Source organism: Odontesthes bonariensis, chromosome 15 (genome assembly GCF_027942865.1).
Source record: "Odontesthes bonariensis isolate fOdoBon6 chromosome 15, fOdoBon6.hap1, whole genome shotgun sequence".
Taxonomy (NCBI): Eukaryota; Metazoa; Chordata; class Actinopteri; order Atheriniformes; family Atherinopsidae; genus Odontesthes; species Odontesthes bonariensis.
In genome coordinates, this window is record NC_134520.1 from 35,231,710 (window position 1) to 35,256,582 (window position 24,873).

The 24,873-nt window shown below is 37.5% G+C and overlaps 1 protein-coding gene across 1 annotated transcript; it reads right to left on the reverse strand.

Annotated features, from left to right (window-relative positions):
- Positions 1–128: 128 nt before the first annotated feature.
- On the reverse strand, positions 129–10,022 carry LOC142399946 (antiviral innate immune response effector IFIT1-like). Its single transcript, XM_075484505.1, has 2 exons — positions 9,879–10,022; positions 129–1,805 (listed from the first exon to the last, which is right to left on the reverse strand). Exons 1-2 carry the CDS (start codon positions 9,884–9,886, stop codon positions 506–508), a joined length of 1,308 nt encoding a protein of 435 aa, XP_075340620.1. The 5' UTR covers positions 9,887–10,022; the 3' UTR covers positions 129–505.
- Between the last annotated feature and the right edge of the window lie 14,851 nt (positions 10,023–24,873).

Here is a 24,873-nt window from a genome sequence, read left to right on the forward strand (position 1 = left end):
TTGTTCTTTTCCAACAATTCATTTTCTGTAGAGATGCCTGATGAGAAAGTTTATTCAGCTCACAGTTTGTATTGAACGGATACATCAAAGGAAACATCAAATATTCAGACGTGTTAAGTTTTGCACATTTTATTCACATAAAATATTTGAATACATAAAACTCTTGTACAGTCACCAGAAAAAGATATTTTTCATGAACATATTTGTTCAGTAGTGTTATTACAGCTTAAAAGCAGCATTTTATGCTCTAACTAGTTGCATCTGTTCTGTTTATAAAAGCAGAGACTGAGTTTTGTGTCACACTGCAAACATTACAGTCTTCTTTCTAAAACTATCACATATCAGACACAGATTTAAGAAATGGAAGTACTTTTAAAACAATTTTTTTTTTAGAAAGACATGTGAGCATGAGAATAAATTTCCTCTCCTCCATCTTGAGCTCAGCTGTTAACACACAGATGTGAAAAGCTTTCTCTTCAGATTTGGAGCCCGTGTCTTTAAGAACTCACTCAGACTCAGAATCTTGCAGATTTGCAAGAAACTCCTGGATTTCTCCGCACATTCTGTCCCTGCCTCGCTCTGCGATCTTCTGCAGCACTTTGATGTTTTTCTGCCTGTAGAAGCCCTGGTGAGGTATCTCTGCTGCCTTCATGTTATACCGAATCGACTTCTGCCTGTCATTTCGATCGCATAACAAGTATCTTGCGTAGCTGTTGTAGAGCATCTGTTTTTGTGCAGGGTGCAGATCTGCCTCCAGCAGCTCCTTGTACATCTGATCGGCTGTCATCCGGCCCCGAACTGACTTTGCATGTATGTCTGCCAGGTCGATCTTCTTGGATAATGAATCGTGAGGGTTAAGAGAGATCACCTCCTCAGTCAGACTGATGGCTCTGTCAAGCATTCTTTGATTTGGGTGGTCGTTGGAAGAAGTGATTTTCCATTTGTAGCAGAGTGCAGCACACCTCTTCAGGTAGGGCTCATCTGGATGCTTCTTCAGGGCCTCCTCTACCACATCAACAGCATCATCATAGAGCTTGAGTTCTCTGTACAGCCTCACCAGTGGTTTCATGCCGCTGTAGCTGCTGACAGGATTGATTAAAATCTTTTTGGCCAACTCGTGTAACTCATCTTCAAGTTGCTCTCCTCTCCTGACACGTTGGCGCAGGTCACGAGCAGCGAGGTACAAGTTCTCTGGATCCTCCTCTCTGGCCTTACTGATCTCCTCCAAGATGGCATCCAGGTCTGTGTCACTGTGCTTATGAACACTGATCAACCCCACCACCCGGCTGGTCTGCCACTGCACCATGTCTGGCTTCATCTTGAAGGCTTTCTGGAAGTAATCTGCTGCCAGCAGCTTCTTGTCTTTGTCAAAATTCATCAGAGTCCAGGCCTTCTCTGCTAAGATCTCTGGGTGGAGCTCATCCTGTAGTGGAGATGGGTATTTCTTTATCAGGGCTTCCACCTTTGACAGGTAATCTTGACTTTTATCCTCTTCGCCCAGATAATGGTGCAGCCATGCCCGGTTCCCGTAGTTCACCACCAACCAGGGACCCTCCTCTGCGTTTCTCAGCTGGTGTAAGGCCTCCGTGGCCCTGCTGAAGAGACGTAGGGCCTCTTCAAAGGAGCCCAACTTGTATTGGATGAACCCCTGCAGGTTGTAAATGTGACCCAGCCAGCTGTTTCCTTCCTCTGTGCCGATGTCCTCCAGCGTACCCTTTAGACGGAGAATTATGTCCTTCTTGAGGTCCAGCCCCCAGGTGAAGTGACACTCCAGGGCTTCCAGTTTGGACTGACTCTGAGCAGCACTGATGGAAAAGCATTTAAAAAGACGTATTAATGACCAGAGAGATGACACAATCTGCTCAGAGAAATAGATGATTACAATAATCACATTGTGAACTCTTACAGTCAAAAACAAAACAAAAAAGTTCCTCAGGAACAAGTGGTCAGAACCTTTCGCCCTTTCAGGGTCCTTTTGTAATACACACAAAGATGCCTTCAGTCACATCGCTTGGCCCTATTTTCTCTCCCTTCGTATCACTGCCTGCAGCAAACACCGTAACAGGCGCGGCTATCGGCAGGTGGCTCGACGCATTGATATCAAGGGAGGCAAAAATAGCGCCAAGCGATGTGAGGTCTGACTTTTTCTAGATGGACGATTTTGTGATGCAAATGTATTACTCTTTTGAACACATATTGTTTTGAGAAGCAAAACGCTTTATTTTTTAAGCCCCAGCAAACTAGCCGGACTACCTTCATCAACACCAAAACGAGGCTGGAACTCTGCTCACAGGACGCAGCAGGGGGTAAGAAGATGTTCAGAAATGATGTTGCTGATATAGGATGTCATACAGCTTCATGTCAAAAGAGACGAACTGTCCCTTTAAGGGTGATTTATGGTCGCCTACAGAGAGCTATGGAGAGCCCTCTCCTTCGACGGAGACGCTCTCCGTCCTATCTATCCATCGAGGAGACGGAGACTCGTGGAGACCGCAAGGGTTGTGATTGGTCGGCTAACAACATCATTTCCGGAATCACTTTTCCTTATTTGCTCCTTCCTCTCAGAACAACAACACCGCCATTTCTGAAAGAGTTTACTGTGTGCCGGTCAACATTTGGTCAAAATGATTTGCATTTCAACATCAACGAGCTCCAACTCCAACAACAGTCTTTCTCTCTCGGTTGCCATCGTTCACTGTGAGGAGTGGAACGGAGCCGGAAGGTGAACAATCAATCAACAACTTTCACCATAGACGTCGTGAGATTGGGTCGTCTAACGTAGCGACGGCATTAATAGCTAGTGTGGGCCTTAATCCGTGGGTAATCCCCCCTTCAATGCATTAAAGGTTGGCCGTTGGCATCAAGACATCACCATGAGCGAATGATTTACGTACTCTGACGACACCCTGCCCGCTCCGAAAGCGTATCCACAATTCCAGGTTAAGCTCATCGACTTATTCCTGCCAGGGCTGAGCGACAAGTCCTTCACAATTTCTACCCTATACAACACAGCACGACTGGCTTCCTTCACAGCCACCTGCTTCACAACACATCACACAAGCTGCTGTTCGCCCAATGTTGTCTTAATTCAAACATTCAGCACTTCTATGCGCAACAGTTTTCTTTAAATAATTTCAGCAGCCCCCCCTGCGCAGAGGAAACAATAAGAGACTCACGAGGCAGGTCCCGCACCATCTCCTGTGTTCTTTAATTTGGGGAAAAACTCCAAAAAGCTGTCACACTGTATGCCCAAACAGCAGACATCTGCCGCTTTGATGGTTAGGAAAAAGATCTCCTACCTGCCGGCGTTCACGACTGATCTCGGCTGCCGGGGCACAGAGGACTCGCTCAGACATGAGAGAGACGTGTACATTTCAGAATGCCGGAAATTCCCTTTGACCTCAGTTTGTGACAATCTTTTATACCCTCCCGAAACATTCCATGCGTACGTGACCCAAACCCAATCTCTTTTCGGCGCCTCGTTTTCGCCATTATCACCGCAGAGGTCACCGCAGACGCAGTCCCAGTGTGGGCAAGGTACCCTGCTAGGCACCGACAGCCTCCACAGTACCTCAGTGTTCATCAACGTTCATCAACGTGCTGCCTTGATGAGTTGCCCACTAGAATCCTAAAGTCTGTGCTGAGCAGTTTGTTACCACAACTCGCTCATCTAGTCAACATCTCCAAAGGCCTTAAAAACCGCTGTCATTAAGCCTCTTCTAAAGAAGAGCAATCTTGATGCCACAGTCCTGAACAACTACCGGCCCATATCAAACCTGCCATTCTTAGGCAAAGTCCTAGAAAAAGTTGTATACCAACAGCTTAATGACTTTCTCCTGTCTAACAATGCTTTTGATACTTTCCAATCAGGCTTTAGGCCCCACCACAGCACTGAGACAGCTCTGATCAAGGTGACAAATGACATCCGCCTGAACACAGATGCAAGTAAAGTCACAGTCTTAGTTCTGCTGGACCTGAGTGCTGCCTTTGACACAGTTGACCATGCAACCTTATTACAGAGGTTAGAAGACTGGGTGGGAATCTCTGGTCGTGCTTTAAACTGGTTCAAGTCCTATCTGGAGGACAGGAAATATTTTGTTGAAATTGGTAACTGTGTCTCAGACCAAATGGCTATGACATGTGGGGTTCCCCAGGGGTCAATCCTGGGACCCGTATTGTTCAATCTGTACATGCTTCCACTAGGCCAGCTAATACGCAGCTATAATGTGTCCTACCACAACTATGCAGGTGACACTCAGATCTACGTGTCACTGACGGCAGGAGAACACGGGCCTGTAGATACACTGTGTCACTGCATCGAACAGATCAGTGTGTGGATGCAAAACTATTTTCTCCAGCTAAACTCAGACAAAACTGAAATCATTGTCTGTGGCCCACAGAAACAAAGAGAAAGTGTTATCAGTCACCTTGAGACTCTCTCTCTAAAACCTAATAATAAAGTTAGAAATCTCGGGGTAATATTGGACTCAGACCTGAACTTTAACAGCTACATTAAATCAATAACATCAGCAGCTTTTTACCATCTAAAAAACATTGCCAGAATCAAAGGAATAGTGTCCAAACCAGACTTAGAAAGACTGATCCATGCGTTTGTCTCCAGCAGGTTAAACTACTGTAACGGCCTGCTCACTGGGCTCTAAACGGGCTGTAAGACAGCTGCAGTACATCCAGAACGCTGCTGCTCGAGTCCTGACTACAACCAGGAAATACGACCATATTAGTCCAGTGCTCAGGTCTCTGCACTGGCTTCCTGTCGCTCAGAGAATAGACTTTAAAACAGCTCTGCTTGTGTACAAGTCTCTTCACGGTCAAGCGCCAAAGCTCATCTCTGACATGTTAAAGCCATATGAACCAACTCGGGCTCTGAGAACCTCAGGGAGGGGTCTCCTGCCTCAGGGAGGGGTCTCCTGCTGGGGCCCAGAGTCAGGACTAAACAAGGTGAGGCTGCGTTTCAGTTTTATGCTCCTAAAGTCTGGAACAGCCTTCCAGAAGATGTGAGACAGGCCACAACTCTGACCATGTTTAAATCCAGGCTGAAAACAGTTCTATTTAGCTGTGCATATGACACCTGAAAGTATTTTATCTGCAGTCTTCACTTTTAAATTAATTAATTAATGATTATTTTTTATGTTTTTTTTATTTATTTATTTTTATTTTTGTTTTTTTTTAATGATTTTATTGCCTTCTTGTGATTTTATGTAGCTGTAAAGCACTTTGAATTACCTAGTGTACGAATTGTGCTCTATAAATAAAATTGCCTTGCCTTAGTGACTTAAGCCTCGTTTCCACTATGCAGTCCGGTACGGGTCGGTTCAGAACGGTACGGGTCGGGTCTCTTTGGGGTCAGCTGTACAAAGGGGACCCTCAGGGGTGGGTGGAGCCGAAGCGTAAATAGCAAATAACATCCATAATGTGGAACCGCCTCCAAGCTTCTTCAGCTTAATGCCACACCGGCTCGCGGTCCGGTTGAAACCACACTCTGACATTTTTGCGGCGATCAGCTGGAAAACTTTTTGGTTTGGCACAGCGCCATCGAGCTCCCGCTGCACAGCTTCCTCACCAACACCGGAGAGCAGAGCCTGGAACCGGTCCGGTGTGCTGGGTACCCCAAGCAGAAGGGTTACAGACATGGGAACCATGGGTTCCATGGTAACGGGTTCCATGGGACCGGTACGGTTTCGTGGTAATGGAAACACTGAAATAGGGGAACCGTTCTGAACCGACCCGTACCGGACTGCATAGTGGAAACGAGGCTTTTGATACAGCTTGAAAAAAAAAAAAACAGGCAACATGGACTAAAAAAAAAAAAAGGACTGTGAAATGGACTGAATTAGCTAAGAATTGAAAAGAGTGGTCGGTTTAAAAAAAAAAGAAACTTTATCTTTAGACAAGTTTGTCTGTTCTGAATCTAAAAGTGTTTATAAAAGTGATTCTATGTTTTGACATTTTTTTTATTGTAGTAATGTTTTTTTCACCCCAAAGACTTATGTGGTGTAAAAAAAAAAAAAAAAAAAATCCAAAAACTTTTCTTTCTCTGGGTCTCAGGAGGAATATTGTTGTGGATGTAACAGATAACTTTGAGTTCAAGTTTGAAAAAAAAATAAAAGAAGTGATGTAATGTTCAGATCACGCCAGTATAGGCTCGCAGGTACTGCTTACGTCGTTACGTCAGTATGAGCGCTAACTGGATTTGATTTTGATTTGATTTAGTTCTGATGATTCTGAAAATAAAAGCAACATAAATACCACAGATGTGAACTTCAATTAAATGAAAAGAAGTTAAAAAAAAAGCTTCCAAAAACTCGTCCCACAAATTTTTCCCCTGAAAACCTTTTGTTTTTTGTAGGAGCTATTTTGTAAAGTTAGTTTTTGTTTTTTGGTTCTAGTTGTAAATTTAATTGGCTAATTATGAGTAACTTTATTTGATTGATTTCAGTGCTAATATTCCTTGTTAGTTATTTGTTTAGAATATTTTTGGTAATTGGGTCACACTGGGCACCTGGAGTCCCAGCATGCACCTGGGTGGGCCATCGGCAGCAGGTTTTCTTTGTTCTTTAGTTTGTTTTATTGTTTGGAAAAAAATAATCAGAAAACGCAAGAATTCATCTTGGACATTTATCTTCTTTTTCCTGCGTTAAACCACATCCCCCATGGTGCATCAGTGATCTTTTGATTTTGTTTGGTTTAAGTTTAATTCGTTTTTTTATGCACAAATGGCCACTACAGTTTTGTTTCACCCTATGAGCCCCAAGAGGCTGAAATCAAACTGAAGCTAATTTTCCTCGTCTTTTGTTCTGTAATACTCTTCCCTACCAGGAGATGGAGCCACAACAACAACAGTCCAAACTAAAGCCAGCTGCAGCAATGATTCCAGAACTGCTGCACTCATGACTCTGATGAATGATGCATGTTTCCATCAGTCTGTCCAGTCATCAGCATGGAAACTGCTGGTGGTCAGAGCCAGCTCCCCTGCTGAGTGTTACAAGAACAAACACTGAGAATAATGAGCCTATTTTTTTTGCCTTTCAGGACTCAGAGTGTGACTTATTAATCTTTTTTTTTTTTTTCAGACTTAAAACAGAGTAAGTAACATGTAAGCTGATATAAAAGATTTTCCAATCTAAAAACAAACTAATCTAAAATAGTTGTAAGAAAACTTTCATCATTAAGAAGAAATAAAAAATAAAAAACCCATTAAAAATAATCATTAAATTATTATTATTATTATTATTATTGTTATTATTATTATTATTAATAATAACTTTATTTGTTATAGAGGGACAGTGTACACTAATTGACATTTTACAAAGAAAATCTAAATGCACCCAATTATAGCCAAAAGGCTAGTTGGAGCATGGCAAAATTACCTATTAATTAAAAGAATAAATTACAGCAAAAAAGCAAGCAAAACAAAAATAAAACAATTACAATACATATAAAAAACAGATGTGTTACACATCTGTCTACAACCCACCCAAACCCAACACACACACACACACATCCACAAAAGATACATACACACACACACACCCACACATACACCAGAGATCCACACACACACACACACACACACACGCATACACACACACACACACACCCCCCTCTAATCTCATACACTAATGCTGACAGACTTGGTTGTCTATCAGCCATTTCTTTAATTTGAATTTGAATGAACTATAAGAACTGGACTCTTATGTTTTGTGGGATTGTATTCCACTGACCAGCTGCTTTATAAGTGAAAACTGACTGACCAAAAGTTGATTTCTTGTAAGGCACTACACAATCACCTATGGCAGCCCCTCTAGTAACACTGGTTACAGATGATCTAAATTGCAGCAGGCTACAGAGTGGTGGTGGAGCTAAGCTGTGTCGGATTTTATATACAAGACAACAATTTTTAAACATAACAAGATTGTTCCAACTTAGAAGCCTATATTTGTTAAGTATTGGACAGTGATGAAAAGATCTTGGTTTTTTATCTAAAATCTTGACAGCTTGTTTATATAAAGATATTATCGGCTTTAATGTTGTGGAGTTTGCAGTGGCCCATGTTGGTAGACAGTAATTAATATGTGACATTATAAGAGAGAACATGTACATTTTTGCAGCCTCTGTTGCCATATAATTTCTAAGATGCCTAAAAAATTTTAATAATTGAATACATTTTTTAATTAATTTTTAATTTTTAAATAATTCATTTAAAAGTGAAGAGTGCAGATAAAATACTTTCAGGTGTGATATGCACAGCTAAATAGAACTGTTTTCAGCCTGGATTTAAACATTGAATGTAGTTTTGAGGTGAAATATTTATCACACGATGCTTTAAAGATTCCAACTACTGAACTTTTCCTTTTCATAAGAAACACCGAACAGACGGACGATATGAGGATATGGCAGGACAGATTTAACCAGGGGCGATGCTAGGGTATTTTTAGTGGTGCCAAGGCCCCACCGTGAGATAGCTCGGCACCCCCTGGCTCAGCACATTTTTAAAATATTACATTATGCAAAAACACAATTTTTTTGCTGAAGGATGCATTATTTTAGTGACCATGGGTTATCTTCAATATTTGTCTCAGGCTCTCTGTTATCCCTGTCAAGCCACATTCTTTTGAAATGAAGAGGTCAAAATTGAATGTTGTAGGGGAAAACACTACTCAAAGCAAAACTAATACGGCTCCAAAATTTATAAATGTACTAGTTCGCTAGCCTGGCTGACGCGTCCACGATCTCGATGAGATGGTGGTCTGGGAACTAGGTGTGCATTTTCTCGTATTTGAGGCGTGGTTTACGAATGCCTAGAGCCGTTTATTGGGCGCTACGAATGTCTATCAAATGACGTCAGGTTCTTCCCATGCTGCTTTGCGCGCGATTCATAGCCAATTGTATCACTTATACCAGATGACGACAGAAATTCGACGAGGAAGAAGAAAAAAATGGAAAATAAAAGTAAACTTGCGCTCTAAGCTACTTAAACTGACAACAAAGTAGGCCTATATGCTATATTCTACATGAATTTTTATGTTGTAGAGTTGTGAATTTATTTTAATAATGGAGAAATTGAGCAGCCTTGCTTTGTTGTCTACAGTAGTAGATCAACCCTCATCTTACTTTGAAGCTCCCAGCTCCCAGAAGTGACGTCAACGAAGCTTTAGCAGCAGAAAAGCTATCAGGCTTGTGTTGATGATAATAATAAACTCCTGGACTATGTACAAACTTCCAAATGCATCGTTTTGTGAGTACAGACCATATTTGTACTACTGTAGAAGTTTGGTGTCATGACATGTGATTTTAGTGTGGTAATTTTGGAGATACTGCCAGGGTCCGTTAGCGCTTGTACTAAGCTATTACTCAGTAACTCAGCTGATGTTCAGCCAATATCGGAAAAACTTCGGGTGGGCTACTTGGCTGGATGTCACGGTTCAAATGACCCCAGGGTGAATCTACTCCGAAACACTTTCTAAGGCTGCATTGAACGGTAACGTTGTGTCCGCTCTACAAGCTTCGGTGTAGCGCATAGACGTTGTCATCGTCTTGCTGCTGCCCCCCCCTGTTCTGTGATTGGTTCCCAAACTCTAGCAAAAATAAGGGCGGTGGTTTCCAGGCTGACTTTGCAGTGAGAATGAAATCGAGCGCAAAGCAGCATGGGAATTCCCAGGCTACTAGTTCGCCTCAATTAGTGAGAAATAATGTGCCTCTGTGAGCACTGGGGGCTGGGCCCCCCTAAAGACCAGATCCTAAAATCGCCCCTGGATTTAACACTGAGCAGGAGGGAATAAACAAGTATGCATACTCCATAAAATGAGTAAAGAAAGAGGTTAATAAGGTAATTAATTATGCTGATTCCAGGCACTCACCTCATCATTCAGCTTCTTTTGGAAATAGGAATCTGTGTGAATTGTTTGTCGCTTTTAGAGCTTTTCTTGCATAAAACCAGGAGCCTCTGCAGCGTCTCAGATCATCTGCGGATCTCAGCTCAGTTTCTGAGGCTTTTATAGGAGACGCGTCTCACGACTTATCTGTGCGATTTTACAGGCTGAACGGACCAAAGTCCAATGAGAAGAAGCCAATCTGAGACAGAAAGCTGCGACACATCTGAATCCGGATCGCGCGGCCGAGCATGTGACGTCACTCGCGTTGCAGCCGAGGGTAACTTTGGGTTTCCCAGGAATGGAAACTTACGCCCCTCAAAAGGAACAGAAACTGATTAATACAGTTGTTTAAGCTACATGAATTCATATTTAAAACAAAACGAATACAGTTTAATTGAGTTTGAGTTTATTTATTTAAAGGCAAGGCAATTTTATTTATAGAGCACAATTCGTACACAAGGTAATTCAAAGTGCTTCACAGCTACATAAAATCACAAGAAGGCAATAAAATCATTAAAAAATAAATAAATAAATAAAATAAAATAAAAAATAATAATAATTAAAAAAAATAAAAACCCATTAAAAATAATCATTAATTAATTAATTAAAAAGTGAAGAGTGCAGATAAAATACGTTCAGGTGTCATATGCACAGCTAAATAGAACTGTTTTCAGCCTGGATTTAAACATTGTCAGAGCTGAGGCAGGGACAATACATATTAATGAACATATACATGTAAATATGCAAGATTATAGCCAACGGCTTATTTCCATCTTCAGTCCCTTCGGCAGATTGATGTCAACAACACAGGATGGTAAAATCAGTAACAACAGTTAGAATAGTTAGCCTTCATGGCCAGTGTGAAAAGAGGGAATAATTACAGAGAGAGAAAACACAATAGGACAGAAAATAATACAGAAAAGCAAGAACAATGAAGAGTTTAGTGGATCATAAAACACATATACATGTTTAGGCAGGATTGTGGCAGCAGTGCTGTTCCTCCAGCAGCCGAGCTTTAAGATGTCCGGTAAAAGAGCTCATGTTTTTTTAGTATCTGACAATGATGGTACGTTCTTAGTTTTTTATCTAGTACTTTCAGAGCTGGTTTATAAACTAAATGAATCGGTTTTAGTATCATTTTACAGGCCGATGCCCAACGTGTTACACAATAGGACATGTGTGACATGATCATAGTGTCAAAGTACAATTTTGCTGATCAAGAGTTAGATTGTTTCTGATAAACCTGAAGTTGGACAAGCTGTACTTAATTTTAATCTGTTCATTAAAGTGTCAGAAACATTATTTAACGGCGGGGTCAGCCAAAGTGAGAAGCTTTGAGGTGTGTTTTATTATCCTGCTGCAGGAAGAATCCTTTTATAGAGATGCAGAAGAAGGAGCGGACATGATACAACCTCACATTGATATAACTTATGCATACAGCATGTCTTAAACATCTCACAGTTGGATATTTTCCCAGCAGAGCACTTTGCTTACTTCAGGTTCCCAGAGTTTCTAAAAGCAGAATGGGAGGCAGAGCCTTCAGTTATGTTGTGTAATAAACAAAAAGTAATTAGTTAACATGATCTTAAAGAATTATAACGCTCAATTTTCCTCTTTTTTACAATAAAATCAGTTCATTTTCATCAGCTGAAGACACTAAAAGAAGTCAGGAACGATCACAGTCACGCTTAATGAATACCTTAAATGATTTTAATGCATGAAAGCAGTTATGTAATCACACAGGTGTGCCACTTTTATTGGCCATCCTGAACAGGTTTATGAGCAAAGCTGCAGTTCGTTTGTGAAAATGTAAAATTGAATCTGTTTTACTGTCACATCTGCCTTAATGCCGCAGCCATACAATTACCCACATTTATGTTCAATTATTTAGTCGCATTATTTCACAAATAACAAAAAAAACGAGCTCAACGTAATTGCATTTGTTCGCCGAATTAACCAATGAACGTTTCTCTTCACTTTGTATGTTTGAAAGAGGGAAAACCATCTTTAGATGGTTGAAGGATGAGAGGAAATGTTAAAAACATGATGGTTGTTAAAGGAGAACTGCGGTATTTTCAACATTAAGCCTCTTTTCTGAGTCGTCTGCAATGTTTTAGAACCCCCCTCACCGCTTTTTTGATGTTTACTGCTGTCTCCGGTATTTGCCTAATTTTGATTCATCTCAACCTGCTTCAGAATGGCAAGTCATGTGCATGTCTACAAAGGTCCGTAAAAGCACCATAAACGTCCGTTTTCAAAATCATCAACTCACCGGAGTGGTTACTGGTGTGCACTGGTAATCCATATCAAATTTCGTTGCGAAAAGTTGCTTCTGTCGTGTTTTATTTGACATTTTGTAGAGCGGAAGTTTATCCACAACTGTGAGGTGGCTAAGAAAATAGTTCAAGCATGAACGAGCTGAATCCCAAAAAGTTATGACAACATTGTGTTTTCCTCATGAAATGCGGCTTCTTTTTCTAAAATTTTTAAAATTTTTATTTAAATCATGTACAAAATAAATAGCTGACATCATCTTATATACATTTTAAAGGAGCAGGTGCAAATGAAGAGTAGTCAGAACACTTTACTTATCATTTAAGAACATATTGAACCATTGATTACATTAAGTTATGTTTAAACTAGCCCACATTTGTGCTGTGTGGACATTTCAATTAATTTTGTAACTGTAAACTTAAAAAAATGGTGTCCATGTTAAGTACCTCTTTTTGTCTCAGTTGAAATAAATGTCAGCTGCTGGACTGACTGACACAGACTGATGTGCATTGTTTATGGGAACGACATTCATGGTTTATCATCTCTTGAAGTTTATGATTCAACTTGTTTGTTTTTTAAGGTGGAAAAGAAAATTACAACTAGAAAGAGCTGTTCCTGCGAAATAGCTGTGAAAATGCTTATGAGCTGAATGGGGATAGCTGACCATGCTAAAAAAGCTGAAAACAGTCAAAAAAAAAATATTAGCAGTAAAAACTGTTGCTGAGGTATTGGTTGAATGAATTGTGAAGTTGAAAAAGAAAATAGTGAAATGATTTGAAGCTGATTGAAAAAAGGCAGAACTGTTTAAATGGCTGAAAAATGGCAGAAGTGTCAGTGAAGGGTTAAAAAACCCAAAAGGCTATCTAGCAGAATGAAAAGTCTTGAAATTTTGCTGAGTCATTCTAAAAGGGTGTCATGGAATGGATATGCTGGCTTAATTGGAACCTTAAATTGAATTTTAAGAGTCCTGAAGCGTGTTCTCTGTATGTGAGAACATCCAGAGAACACGTAGAATACAGAAATGTCGAATACAGTTATGTTGAATACAGAGAACACGTTGAAGTTGAAAAAGAAATGAGTGAAAGGATTTGAAGCTGATTGAAAAAAGGCAGAACTGTTTAAATGGCTGAAAATGGCAGAAGTGTAAGCGAAGAGAAGCTGAAGGGTTAAAAAAAAACAGAAGGAGAAGAAGAAAAGAAGGGAAATGCAAAACCAAAAGTGAAAAGAACAATGTAGAAATGTGTGGACATGTAGCCAAAAGTTGTAAAAGGCCTGGAAGGTATTTGTGAAAGGAGCTGGAGCCAGATGAAGGCAGAAAAGTGGAGAGAAGAGACAATGGGCTGGAATGAAAAAGGTTGAAGTAATGAAGACACCTGAAGATGCCAAAGTAGCAAAAGCAACGTTGAATTTTATTAGAAAAGCATTTGCTGGATTATTAATTAGCACAATATTCTATAAAGAAGGTCAAATGAGTAATAGCTGCAGTGTAATATGTAGCACAGGAGTTGAAGAGAGATGTCCTCAGTGAGAGCAATGTTTGTAACAGGTGCGGCTTAACGAACTCAAACCCAGCAGAGCTGCAGGAGAAGGAGCAGAAATGGTATACTATGACCTCCTGTGACAAAAGTTGAAGAGCGAGGAAAATAATTTGAAGACCGTCAGAAGCAGAAGGCTTAGAGGAACGCGGCAATGAAGTTTTCATTTAAATTGAGTTAATGATTTTTAAATAGCAGCAGGTTGAACACACTTGAAGCTGTGTTTTGTGAACTTCCAAACTTAACATTGGAGTTAGCGAGAGAATTTGTCAGAATTTGAGAGATTGTTCTCGCTTAAAGGCTCATAGCTGAAATTCTGTAATTGTGAGCTCTTTAGTAGTTACATTAGCTGAAAGAGGACAATTTTACCCACATTTTAAGGTACAATTTGTTTCTCTAAGTTAAACTGTATGAAAGTCATAGGAATTTGTTTGAAAAAACTGAAAAAGTTGAAACTTATCAGCACAAACTCAACTGTGTGCTCATTCATGAAAACCAAGAAGGAGCAAAATGTTCATGTTTTTGAAACTGTCATATTTCAAAATTGGATGAAGATTTTAAAAAGCTGAAACAATTGGTAATAGCTGAATGTCTTGTGACCCATTTAAAGTTTGAATGGTGTCTCTAGCTGAAAGCATGCAGAAGTAATTAGGTTGGAAAGAGGAGGAAGTTTTAGAAGAGCTGAAAGCAGTTTCCATTCATTTGAATGACGGGAAAATTTGAATAAAAGTAGAATATATTAAAAAGTGTAAAAGTTAGAAACACCAAAAATGAAAGCAGGAATCTGCTGAAAGAGCTGAACATTTTGATACCAAAATTGTTGAAATAGCTGAAAGTATGCAGAAGTAGTTAGGTGCCGAAAACTGGTGGAATAATAACTAGAAAGAGCTGTTCCTGCGAAACAGCAGTGAGAATGCTTATGAGCTGAATAGGGATAGCTGACCATGCTAAAAGAGCTGAAAATAGTTCAATTTTAGCAGTAATTCTGTTGCTGAGGTATTGGTTGAAGGAATTTTGTGATTTTTTTTGTGTACTACAAAACTTAACATTGGAGTTAGTCAGAGAATTTGAGAGTTTGATCTCGGTTCATGGCTCATAGCTTAAATTCTGTAATTGTGAGCTCTTTAGTAGTTATATTAGCTGAAAGAGGACAAGTTTACCTACATTTTAATGTATAATTTGTTTCTCTAAGTTAAACTGTATGAAAGTTATAGGAATTTGTTTTAAAAAACTGAAAAATTTTAAACTTATCAGCACGCACTCAACTGTGTGCTCATTCTTTAAAACCAAGAATGGGCAAAATGTTCATGTTTTTGAAACTGTCATATTTCAAAATTGGATGAAGATTTTAAAAAGCTGAAACAATTGGTAATAGCTGAATGTCTTGTGACCCATTTAAAGTTTGAATGGTATCTCTAGCTGAAAGCATGCAGAAGTAATTAGGTTGGAAAGAGGAGGAAGTTTTAGAAGAGCTGAAAGCAGTTTCCATTCATTTGAATGACGGGAAAATTTGAATAAAAGTAGAATATATTAAAAAGTGTAAAAGTTAGAAACACCAAAAATGAAAGCAGGAATCTGCTGAAAGAGCTGAACATTTTGATACCAAAATTGTTGAAATAGCTGAAAGTATGCAGAAGTAGTTAGGTGCCGAAAACTGGTGGAATAATAACTAGAAAGAGCTGTTCCTGCGAAACAGCAGTGAGAATGCTTATGCGCTGAATAGGGATAGCTGACCATGCTAAAAGAGCTGAAAATAGTTCAATTTTAGCAGTAATTCTGTTGCTGAGGTATTGGTTGAAGGAATTTTGTGATTTTTTTGTGTACTACCAAACTTAACATTGGAGTTAGTCAGAGAATTTGAGAGTTTGATCTCGGTTCATGGCTCATAGCTTAAATTCTGTAATTGTGAGCTCTTTAGTAGTTATATTAGCTGAAAGAGGACAAGTTTACCTACATTTTAATGTATAATTTGTTTCTCTAAGTTAAACTGTATGAAAGTTATAGGAATTTGTTTTAAAAAACTCAAAAATTTTAAACTTATCAGCACGCACTCAACTGTGTGCTCATTCTTTAAAACCAAGAATGGGCAAAATGTTCATGTTTTTGAAACTGTCATATTTCAAAATTGGATGAAGATTTTAAAAAGCTGAAACAATTGGTAATAGCTGAATGTCTTGTGACCCATTTAAAGTTTGAATGGTATCTCTAGCTGAAAGCATGCAGAAGTAATTAGGTTGGAAAGAGGAGGAAGTTTTAGAAGAGCTGAAAGCAGTTTCCATTCATTTGAATGACGGGAAAATTTGAATAAAAGTAGAATATATTAAAAAGTGTAAAAGTTAGAAACACCAAAAATGAAAGCAGGAATCTGCTGAAAGAGCTGAACATTTTGATACCAAAATTGTTGAAATAGCTGAAAGTATGCAGAAGTAGTTAGGTGCCGAAAACTGGTGGAATAATAACTAGAAAGAGCTGTTCCTGCGAAACAGCAGTGAGAATGCTTATGCGCTGAATAGGGATAGCTGACCATGCTAAAAGAGCTGAAAATAGTTCAATTTTAGCAGTAATTCTGTTGCTGAGGTATTGGTTGAAGGAATTTTGTGATTTTTTTGTGTACTACCAAACTTAACATTGGAGTTAGTCAGAGAATTTGAGAGTTTGATCTCGGTTCATGGCTCATAGCTTAAATTCTGTAATTGTGAGCTCTTTAGTAGTTATATTAGCTGAAAGAGGACAAGTTTACCTACATTTTAATGTATAATTTGTTTCTCTAAGTTAAACTGTATGAAAGTTATAGGAATTTGTTTTAAAAAACTCAAAAATTTTAAACTTATCAGCACGCACTCAACTGTGTGCTCATTCTTTAAAACCAAGAATGGGCAAAATGTTCATGTTTTTGAAACTGTCATATTTCAAAATTGGATGAAGATTTTAAAAAGCTGAAACAATTGGTAATAGCTGAATGTCTTGTGACCCATTTAAAGTTTGAATGGTGTCTCTAGCTGAAAGCATGCAGAAGTAGTTAGGTTGGAAAGAGGAGGAAGTTTTAGAAGAGCTGAAAGCAGTTTCCATTCATTTGAATGACGGGAAAATTTGAATAAAAGTAGAATATATTAAAAAGTGTAAAAGTTAGAAACACCAAAAATGAAAGCAGGAATCTGCTGAAAGAGCTGAACATTTTGATACCAAAATTGTTGAAATAGCTGAAAGTATGCAGAAGTAGTTAGGTGCCGAAAACTGGTGGAATAATAACTAGAAAGAGCTGTTCCTGCGAAACAGCAGTGAGAATGCTTATGAGCTGAATAGGGATAGCTGACCATGCTAAAAGAGCTGAAAATAGTTCAATTTTAGCAGTAATTCTGTTGCTGAGGTATTGGTTGAAGGAATTTTGTGATTTTTTTTGTGTACAACCAAACTTAACATTGGAGTTAGTCAGAGAATTTGAGAGTTAGATCTCGGTTCAAGGCTCATAGCTGAAATTCTGTAATTGTGAGCTCTTTAGTAGTTACATTAGCTGAAAGAGGACAATTTTACCTACATTTTAAGGTACAATTTGTTTCTCTAAGTTAAACTGTATGAAAGTTATAGGAATTTGTTTGAAAAAACTGAAAAAGTTTAAACTTATCAGCACAAACTCAACTGTGTGCTCATTCATGAAAACCAAGAAGGAGCAAAATGTTCATGTTTTTGAAACTGTCATATTTCAAAATTTGATGAAGATTTTAAAAAGCTAAAACAATTGGTGATAGCTGAATGTCTTGTGACCCATTTAAAGTTTGAAGGGTGTCTCTGGCTGAAAGCATGCAGAAGTAGTTAGGTTGGAAAGAGGAGGAAGTTTTAGAAGAGCTGAAAGCAGTTTCCATTCATTTGAATGACGGGAAAATTTGAATAAAAGTAGAATATATTAAAAAGTGTAAAAGTTAGAAACACCAAAAATGAAAGCAGGAATCTGCTGAAAGAGCTGAACATTTTGATACCAAAATTGTTGAAATAGCTGAAAGTATGCAGAAGTAGTTAGGTGCCGAAAACTGGTGGAATAATAACTAGAAAGAGCTGTTCCTGCGAAACAGCAGTGAGAATGCTTATGAGCTGAATAGGGATAGCTGACCATGCTAAAAGAGCTGAAAATAGTTCAATTTTAGCAGTAATTCTGTTGCTGAGGTATTGGTTGAAGGAATTTTGTGATTTTTTTTGTGTACAACCAAACTTAACATTGGAGTTAGTCAGAGAATTTGAGAGTTAGATCTCGGTTCAAGGCTCATAGCTGAAATTCTGTAATTGTGAGCTCTTTAGTAGTTACATTAGCTGAAAGAGGACAATTTTACCTACATTTTAAGGTACAATTTGTTTCTCTAAGTTAAACTGTATGAAAGTTATAGGAATTTGTTTGAAAAAACTGAAAAAGTTTAAACTTATCAGCACAAACTCAACTGTGTGCTCATTCATGAAAACCAAGAAGGAGCAAAATGTTCATGTTTTTGAAACTGTCATATTTCAAAATTGGATGAAGATTTTAAAAAGCTAAAACAATTGGTGATAGCTGAATGTCTTGTGACCCATTTAAAGTTTGAAGGGTGTCTCTGGCTGAAAGCATGCAGAAGTAGTTAGGTTGGAAAGAGGAGGAAGTTTTAGAAGAGCTGAAAGCAGTTTCCATTCATTTGAATGACGGTAAAATTTGAATAAAAGTAGAATATATTAAAAAGTGTAAAAGTTAGAAACACCAAAAATGAAAGCAGGAACCTGCTGAAAGAACTGAACATTTTGATACCAAAATTGTTGAAATAGCTGAAAGTATGCAGAAGTAGTTAGGTGCCGAAAACTGGTGGAATAATAACTAGAAAGAGCTGTTCCTGCGAAACAGCAGTGAGAATGCTTATGAGCTTAATGGGGATAGCTGACCATGCTAAAAAAGCTGAAAATAGTTCAATTTTAGCAGTAATTCTGTTGCTGAGGTATTGGTTGAAGGAATTTGTGATTTTGTTTTGTGTACTACCAAACTTAACATTGGAGTTAGTCAGAGAATTTGAGAGTTTGATCTCGGTTCATGGCTCATAGCTGAAATTCTGTAAATGTGAGCTCTTTAGTAGTTACATTAGCTGAAAGAGGACAAGTTTACCTACATATTAATGTATAATTTGTTTCTCTAAGTTAAACTGTATGAAAGTTGTAGGAATTTGTTTTAAAAAACTGAAAAATTTTAAACTTATCAGCACGCACTCAACTGTGTGCTCATTCTTTAAAACCAAGAATGGGCAAAATGTTCATGTTTTTGAAACTGTCATATTTCAAAATTGGATGAAGATTTTAAAAAGCTGAAACAATTGGTAATAGCTGAATGTCTTGTGACCCATTTAAAGTTTGAATGGTGTCTCTAGCTGAAAGCATGCAGAAGTAGTTAGGTTGGAAAGAGGAGGAAGTTTTAGAAGAGCTGAAAGCAGTTTCCATTCATTTGAATGACGGGAAAATTTGAATAAAAGTAGAATATATTAAAAAGTGTAAAAGTTAGAAACACCAAAAATGAAAGCAGGAATCTGCTGAAAGAGCTGAACATTTTGATACCAAAATTGTTGAAATAGCTGAAAGTATGCAGAAGTAGTTAGGTGCCGAAAACTGGTGGAATAATAACTAGAAAGAGCTGTTCCTGAGAAACAGCAGTGAGAATGCTTATGAGCTGAATAGGGATAGCTGACCATGCTAAAAGAGCTGAAAATAGTTCAATTTTAGCAGTAATTCTGTTGCTGAGGTATTGGTTGAAGGAATTTTGTGATTTTTTTTGTGTACTACCAAACTTAACATTGGAGTTAGTCAGAGAATTTGAGAGTTTGATCTCGGTTCAAGGCTCATAGCTGAAATTCTGTAATTGTGAGCTCTTTAGTAGTTACATTAGCTGAAAGAGGACAATTTTACCTACATTTTAAGGTACAATTTGTTTCTCTAAGTTAAACTGTATGAAAGTTATAGGAATTTGTTTGAAAAAACTGAAAAAGTTTAAACTTATCAGCACAAACTCAACTGTGTGCTCATTCATGAAAACCAAGAAGGAGCAAAATGTTCATGTTTTTGAAACTGTCATATTTCAAAATTGGATGAAGATTTTAAAAAGCTAAAACAATTGGTGATAGCTGAATGTCTTGTGACCCATTTAAAGTTTGAAGGGTGTCTCTGGCTGAAAGCATGCAGAAGTAGTTAGGTTGGAAAGAGGAGGAAGTTTTAGAAGAGCTGAAAGCAGTTTCCATTCATTTGAATGACGGGAAAATTTGAATAAAAGTAGAATATATTAAAAAGTGTAAAAGTTAGAAACACCAAAAATGAAAGCAGGAATCTGCTGAAAGAGCTGAACATTTTGATACCAAAATTGTTGAAATAGCTGAAAGTATGCAGAAGTAGTTAGGTGCCGAAAACTGGTGGAATAATAACTAGAAAGAGCTGTTCCTGCGAAACAGCAGTGAGAATGCTTATGAGCTGAATAGGGATAGCTAACCATGCTAAAAGAGCTGAAAATAGTTCAATTTTAGCATTAATTCTGTTGCTGAGGTATTGGTTGAAGTAATTTTGTGATTTTTTTGTGTACTACCAAACTTAACATTGGAGTTAGTCAGAGAATTTGAGAGTTTGATCTCGGTTCAAGGCTCATAGCTGAAATTCTGTAATTGTGAGCTCTTTAGTAGTTACATTAGCTGAAAGAGGACAATTTTACCCACATTTTAAGGTACAATTTGTTTCTCCAAGTTAAACTGTATGAAAGTTATAGGAATTTGTTTGAAAAAACTGAAAAAGTTTAAACTTATCAGCACAAACTCAACTGTGTGCTCATTCATGAAAACCAAGAAGGAGCAAAATGTTCATGTTTTTGAAACTGTCATATTTCAAAATTGGATGAAGATTTTAAAAAGCTGAAACAATTGGTAATAGCTGAATGTCTTGTGACCCATTTAAAGTTTGAATGGTGTCTCTAGCTGAAAGCATGCAGAAGTAGTTAGGTTGGAAAGAGGAGGAAGTTTTAGAAGAGCTGAAAGCAGTTTCCATTCATTTGAATGACGGGAAAATTTGAATAAAAGTAGAATATATTAAAAAGTGTAAAAGTTAGAAACACCAAAAATGAAAGCAGGAATCTGCTGAAAGAGCTGAACATTTTGATACCAAAATTGTTGAAATAGCTGAAAGTATGCAGAAGTAGTTAGGTGCCGAAAACTGGTGGAATAATAACTAGAAAGAGCTGTTCCTGAGAAACAGCAGTGAGAATGCTTATGAGCTGAATAGGGATAGCTGACCATGCTAAAAGAGCTGAAAATAGTTCAATTTTAGCAGTAATTCTGTTGCTGAGGTATTGGTTGAAGGAATTTTGTGATTTTTTTTGTGTACTACCAAACTTAACATTGGAGTTAGTCAGAGAATTTGAGAGTTTGATCTCGGTTCAAGGCTCATAGCTGAAATTCTGTAATTGTGAGCTCTTTAGTAGTTACATTAGCTGAAAGAGGACAATTTTACCTACATTTTAAGGTACAATTTGTTTCTCTAAGTTAAACTGTATGAAAGTTATAGGAATTTGTTTGAAAAAACTGAAAAAGTTTAAACTTATCAGCACAAACTCAACTGTGTGCTCATTCATGAAAACCAAGAAGGAGCAAAATGTTCATGTTTTTGAAACTGTCATATTTCAAAATTGGATGAAGATTTTAAAAAGCTAAAACAATTGGTGATAGCTGAATGTCTTGTGACCCATTTAAAGTTTGAAGGGTGTCTCTGGCTGAAAGCATGCAGAAGTAGTTAGGTTGGAAAGAGGAGGAAGTTTTAGAAGAGCTGAAAGCAGTTTCCATTCATTTGAATGACGGGAAAATTTGAATAAAAGTAGAATATATTAAAAAGTGTAAAAGTTAGAAACACCAAAAATGAAAGCAGGAATCTGCTGAAAGAGCTGAACATTTTGATACCAAAATTGTTGAAATAGCTGAAAGTATGCAGAAGTAGTTAGGTGCCGAAAACTGGTGGAATAATAACTAGAAAGAGCTGTTCCTGCGAAACAGCAGTGAGAATGCTTATGAGCTGAATAGGGATAGCTAACCATGCTAAAAGAGCTGAAAATAGTTCAATTTTAGCATTAATTCTGTTGCTGAGGTATTGGTTGAAGTAATTTTGTGATTTTTTTGTGTACTACCAAACTTAACATTGGAGTTAGTCAGAGAATTTGAGAGTTTGATCTCGGTTCAAGGCTCATAGCTGAAATTCTGTAATTGTGAGCTCTTTAGTAGTTACATTAGCTGAAAGAGGACAATTTTACCCACATTTTAAGGTACAATTTGTTTCTCCAAGTTAAACTGTATGAAAGTTATAGGAATTTGTTTGAAAAAACTGAAAAAGTTTAAACTTATCAGCACAAACTCAACTGTGTGCTCATTCATGAAAACCAAGAAGGAGCAAAATGTTCATGTTTTTGAAACTGTCATATTTCAAAATTTGATGAAGATTTTAAAAAGCTAAAACAATTGGTGATAGCTGAATGTCTTGTGACCCATTTAAAGTTTGAAGGGTGTCTCTGGCTGAAAGCATGCAGAAGTAGTTAGGTTGGAAAGAGGAGGAAGTTTTAGAAGAGCTGAAAGCAGTTTCCATTCATTTGAATGACGGGAAAATTTGAATAAAAGTAGAATATATTAAAAAGTGTAAAAGTTAGAAACACCAAAAATGAAAGCAGGAATCTGCTGAAAGAGCTGAACATTTTGATACCAAAATTGTTGAAATAGCTGAAAGTATGCAGAAGTAGTTAGGTGCCGAAAACTGGTGGAATAATAACTAGAAAGAGCTGTTCCTGCGAAACAGCAGTGAGAATGCTTATGAGCTGAATAGGGATAGCTGACCATGCTAAAAGAGCTGAAAATAGTTCAATTTTAGCAGTAATTCTGTTGCTGAGGTATTGGTTGAAGGAATTTTGTGATTTTTTTTTGTGTACAACCAAACTTAACATTGGAGTTAGTCAGAGAATTTGAGAGTTAGATCTCGGTTCAAGGCTCATAGCTGAAATTCTGTAATTGTGAGCTCTTTAGTAGTTACATTAGCTGAAAGAGGACAATTTTACCTACATTTTAAGGTACAATTTGTTTCTCTAAGTTAAACTGTATGAAAGTTATAGGAATTTGTTTGAAAAAACTGAAAAAGTTTAAACTTATCAGCACAAACTCAACTGTGTGCTCATTCATGAAAACCAAGAAGGAGCAAAATGTTCATGTTTTTGAAACTGTCATATTTCAAAATTGGATGAAGATTTTAAAAAGCTAAAACAATTGGTGATAGCTGAATGTCTTGTGACCCATTTAAAGTTTGAAGGGTGTCTCTGGCTGAAAGCATGCAGAAGTAGTTAGGTTGGAAAGAGGAGGAAGTTTTAGAAGAGCTGAAAGCAGTTTCCATTCATTTGAATGACGGTAAAATTTGAATAAAAGTAGAATATATTAAAAAGTGTAAAAGTTAGAAACACCAAAAATGAAAGCAGGAACCTGCTGAAAGAACTGAACATTTTGATACCAAAATTGTTGAAATAGCTGAAAGTATGCAGAAGTAGTTAGGTGCCGAAAACTGGTGGAATAATAACTAGAAAGAGCTGTTCCTGCGAAACAGCAGTGAGAATGCTTATGAGCTTAATGGGGATAGCTGACCATGCTAAAAAAGCTGAAAATAGTTCAATTTTAGCAGTAATTCTGTTGCTGAGGTATTGGTTGAAGGAATTTGTGATTTTGTTTTGTGTACTACCAAACTTAACATTGGAGTTAGTCAGAGAATTTGAGAGTTTGATCTCGGTTCATGGCTCATAGCTGAAATTCTGTAAATGTGAGCTCTTTAGTAGTTACATTAGCTGAAAGAGGACAAGTTTACCTACATATTAATGTATAATTTGTTTCTCTAAGTTAAACTGTATGAAAGTTGTAGGAATTTGTTTTAAAAAACTGAAAAATTTTAAACTTATCAGCACGCACTCAACTGTGTGCTCATTCTTTAAAACCAAGAATGGGCAAAATGTTCATGTTTTTGAAACTGTCATATTTCAAAATTGGATGAAGATTTTAAAAAGCTGAAACAATTGGTAATAGCTGAATGTCTTGTGACCCATTTAAAGTTTGAATGGTGTCTCTAGCTGAAAGCATGCAGAAGTAGTTAGGTTGGAAAGAGGAGGAAGTTTTAGAAGAGCTGAAAGCAGTTTCCATTCATTTGAATGACGGGAAAATTTGAATAAAAGTAGAATATATTAAAAAGTGTAAAAGTTAGAAACACCAAAAATGAAAGCAGGAATCTGCTGAAAGAGCTGAACATTTTGATACCAAAATTGTTGAAATAGCTGAAAGTATGCAGAAGTAGTTAGGTGCCGAAAACTGGTGGAATAATAACTAGAAAGAGCTGTTCCTGCGAAACAGCAGTGAGAATGCTTATGAGCTGAATAGGGATAGCTGACCATGCTAAAAGAGCTGAAAATAGTTCAATTTTAGCAGTAATTCTGTTGCTGAGGTATTGGTTGAAGGAATTTTGTGATTTTTTTTGTGTACTACCAAACTTAACATTGGAGTTAGTCAGAGAATTTGAGAGTTTGATCTCGGTTCAAGGCTCATAGCTGAAATTCTGTAATTGTGAGCTCTTTAGTAGTTACATTAGCTGAAAGAGGACAATTTTACCTACATTTTAAGGTACAATTTGTTTCTCTAAGTTAAACTGTATGAAAGTTATAGGAATTTGTTTGAAAAAACTGAAAAAGTTTAAACTTATCAGCACAAACTCAACTGTGTGCTCATTCATGAAAACCAAGAAGGAGCAAAATGTTCATGTTTTTGAAACTGTCATATTTCAAAATTGGATGAAGATTTTAAAAAGCTAAAACAATTGGTGATAGCTGAATGTCTTGTGACCCATTTAAAGTTTGAAGGGTGTCTCTGGCTGAAAGCATGCAGAAGTAGTTAGGTTGGAAAGAGGAGGAAGTTTTAGAAGAGCTGAAAGCAGTTTCCATTCATTTGAATGACGGGAAAATTTGAATAAAAGTAGAATATATTAAAAAGTGTAAAAGTTAGAAACACCAAAAATGAAAGCAGGAATCTGCTGAAAGAGCTGAACATTTTGATACCAAAATTGTTGAAATAGCTGAAAGTATGCAGAAGTAGTTAGGTGCCGAAAACTGTTGGAATAATAACTAGAAAGAGCTG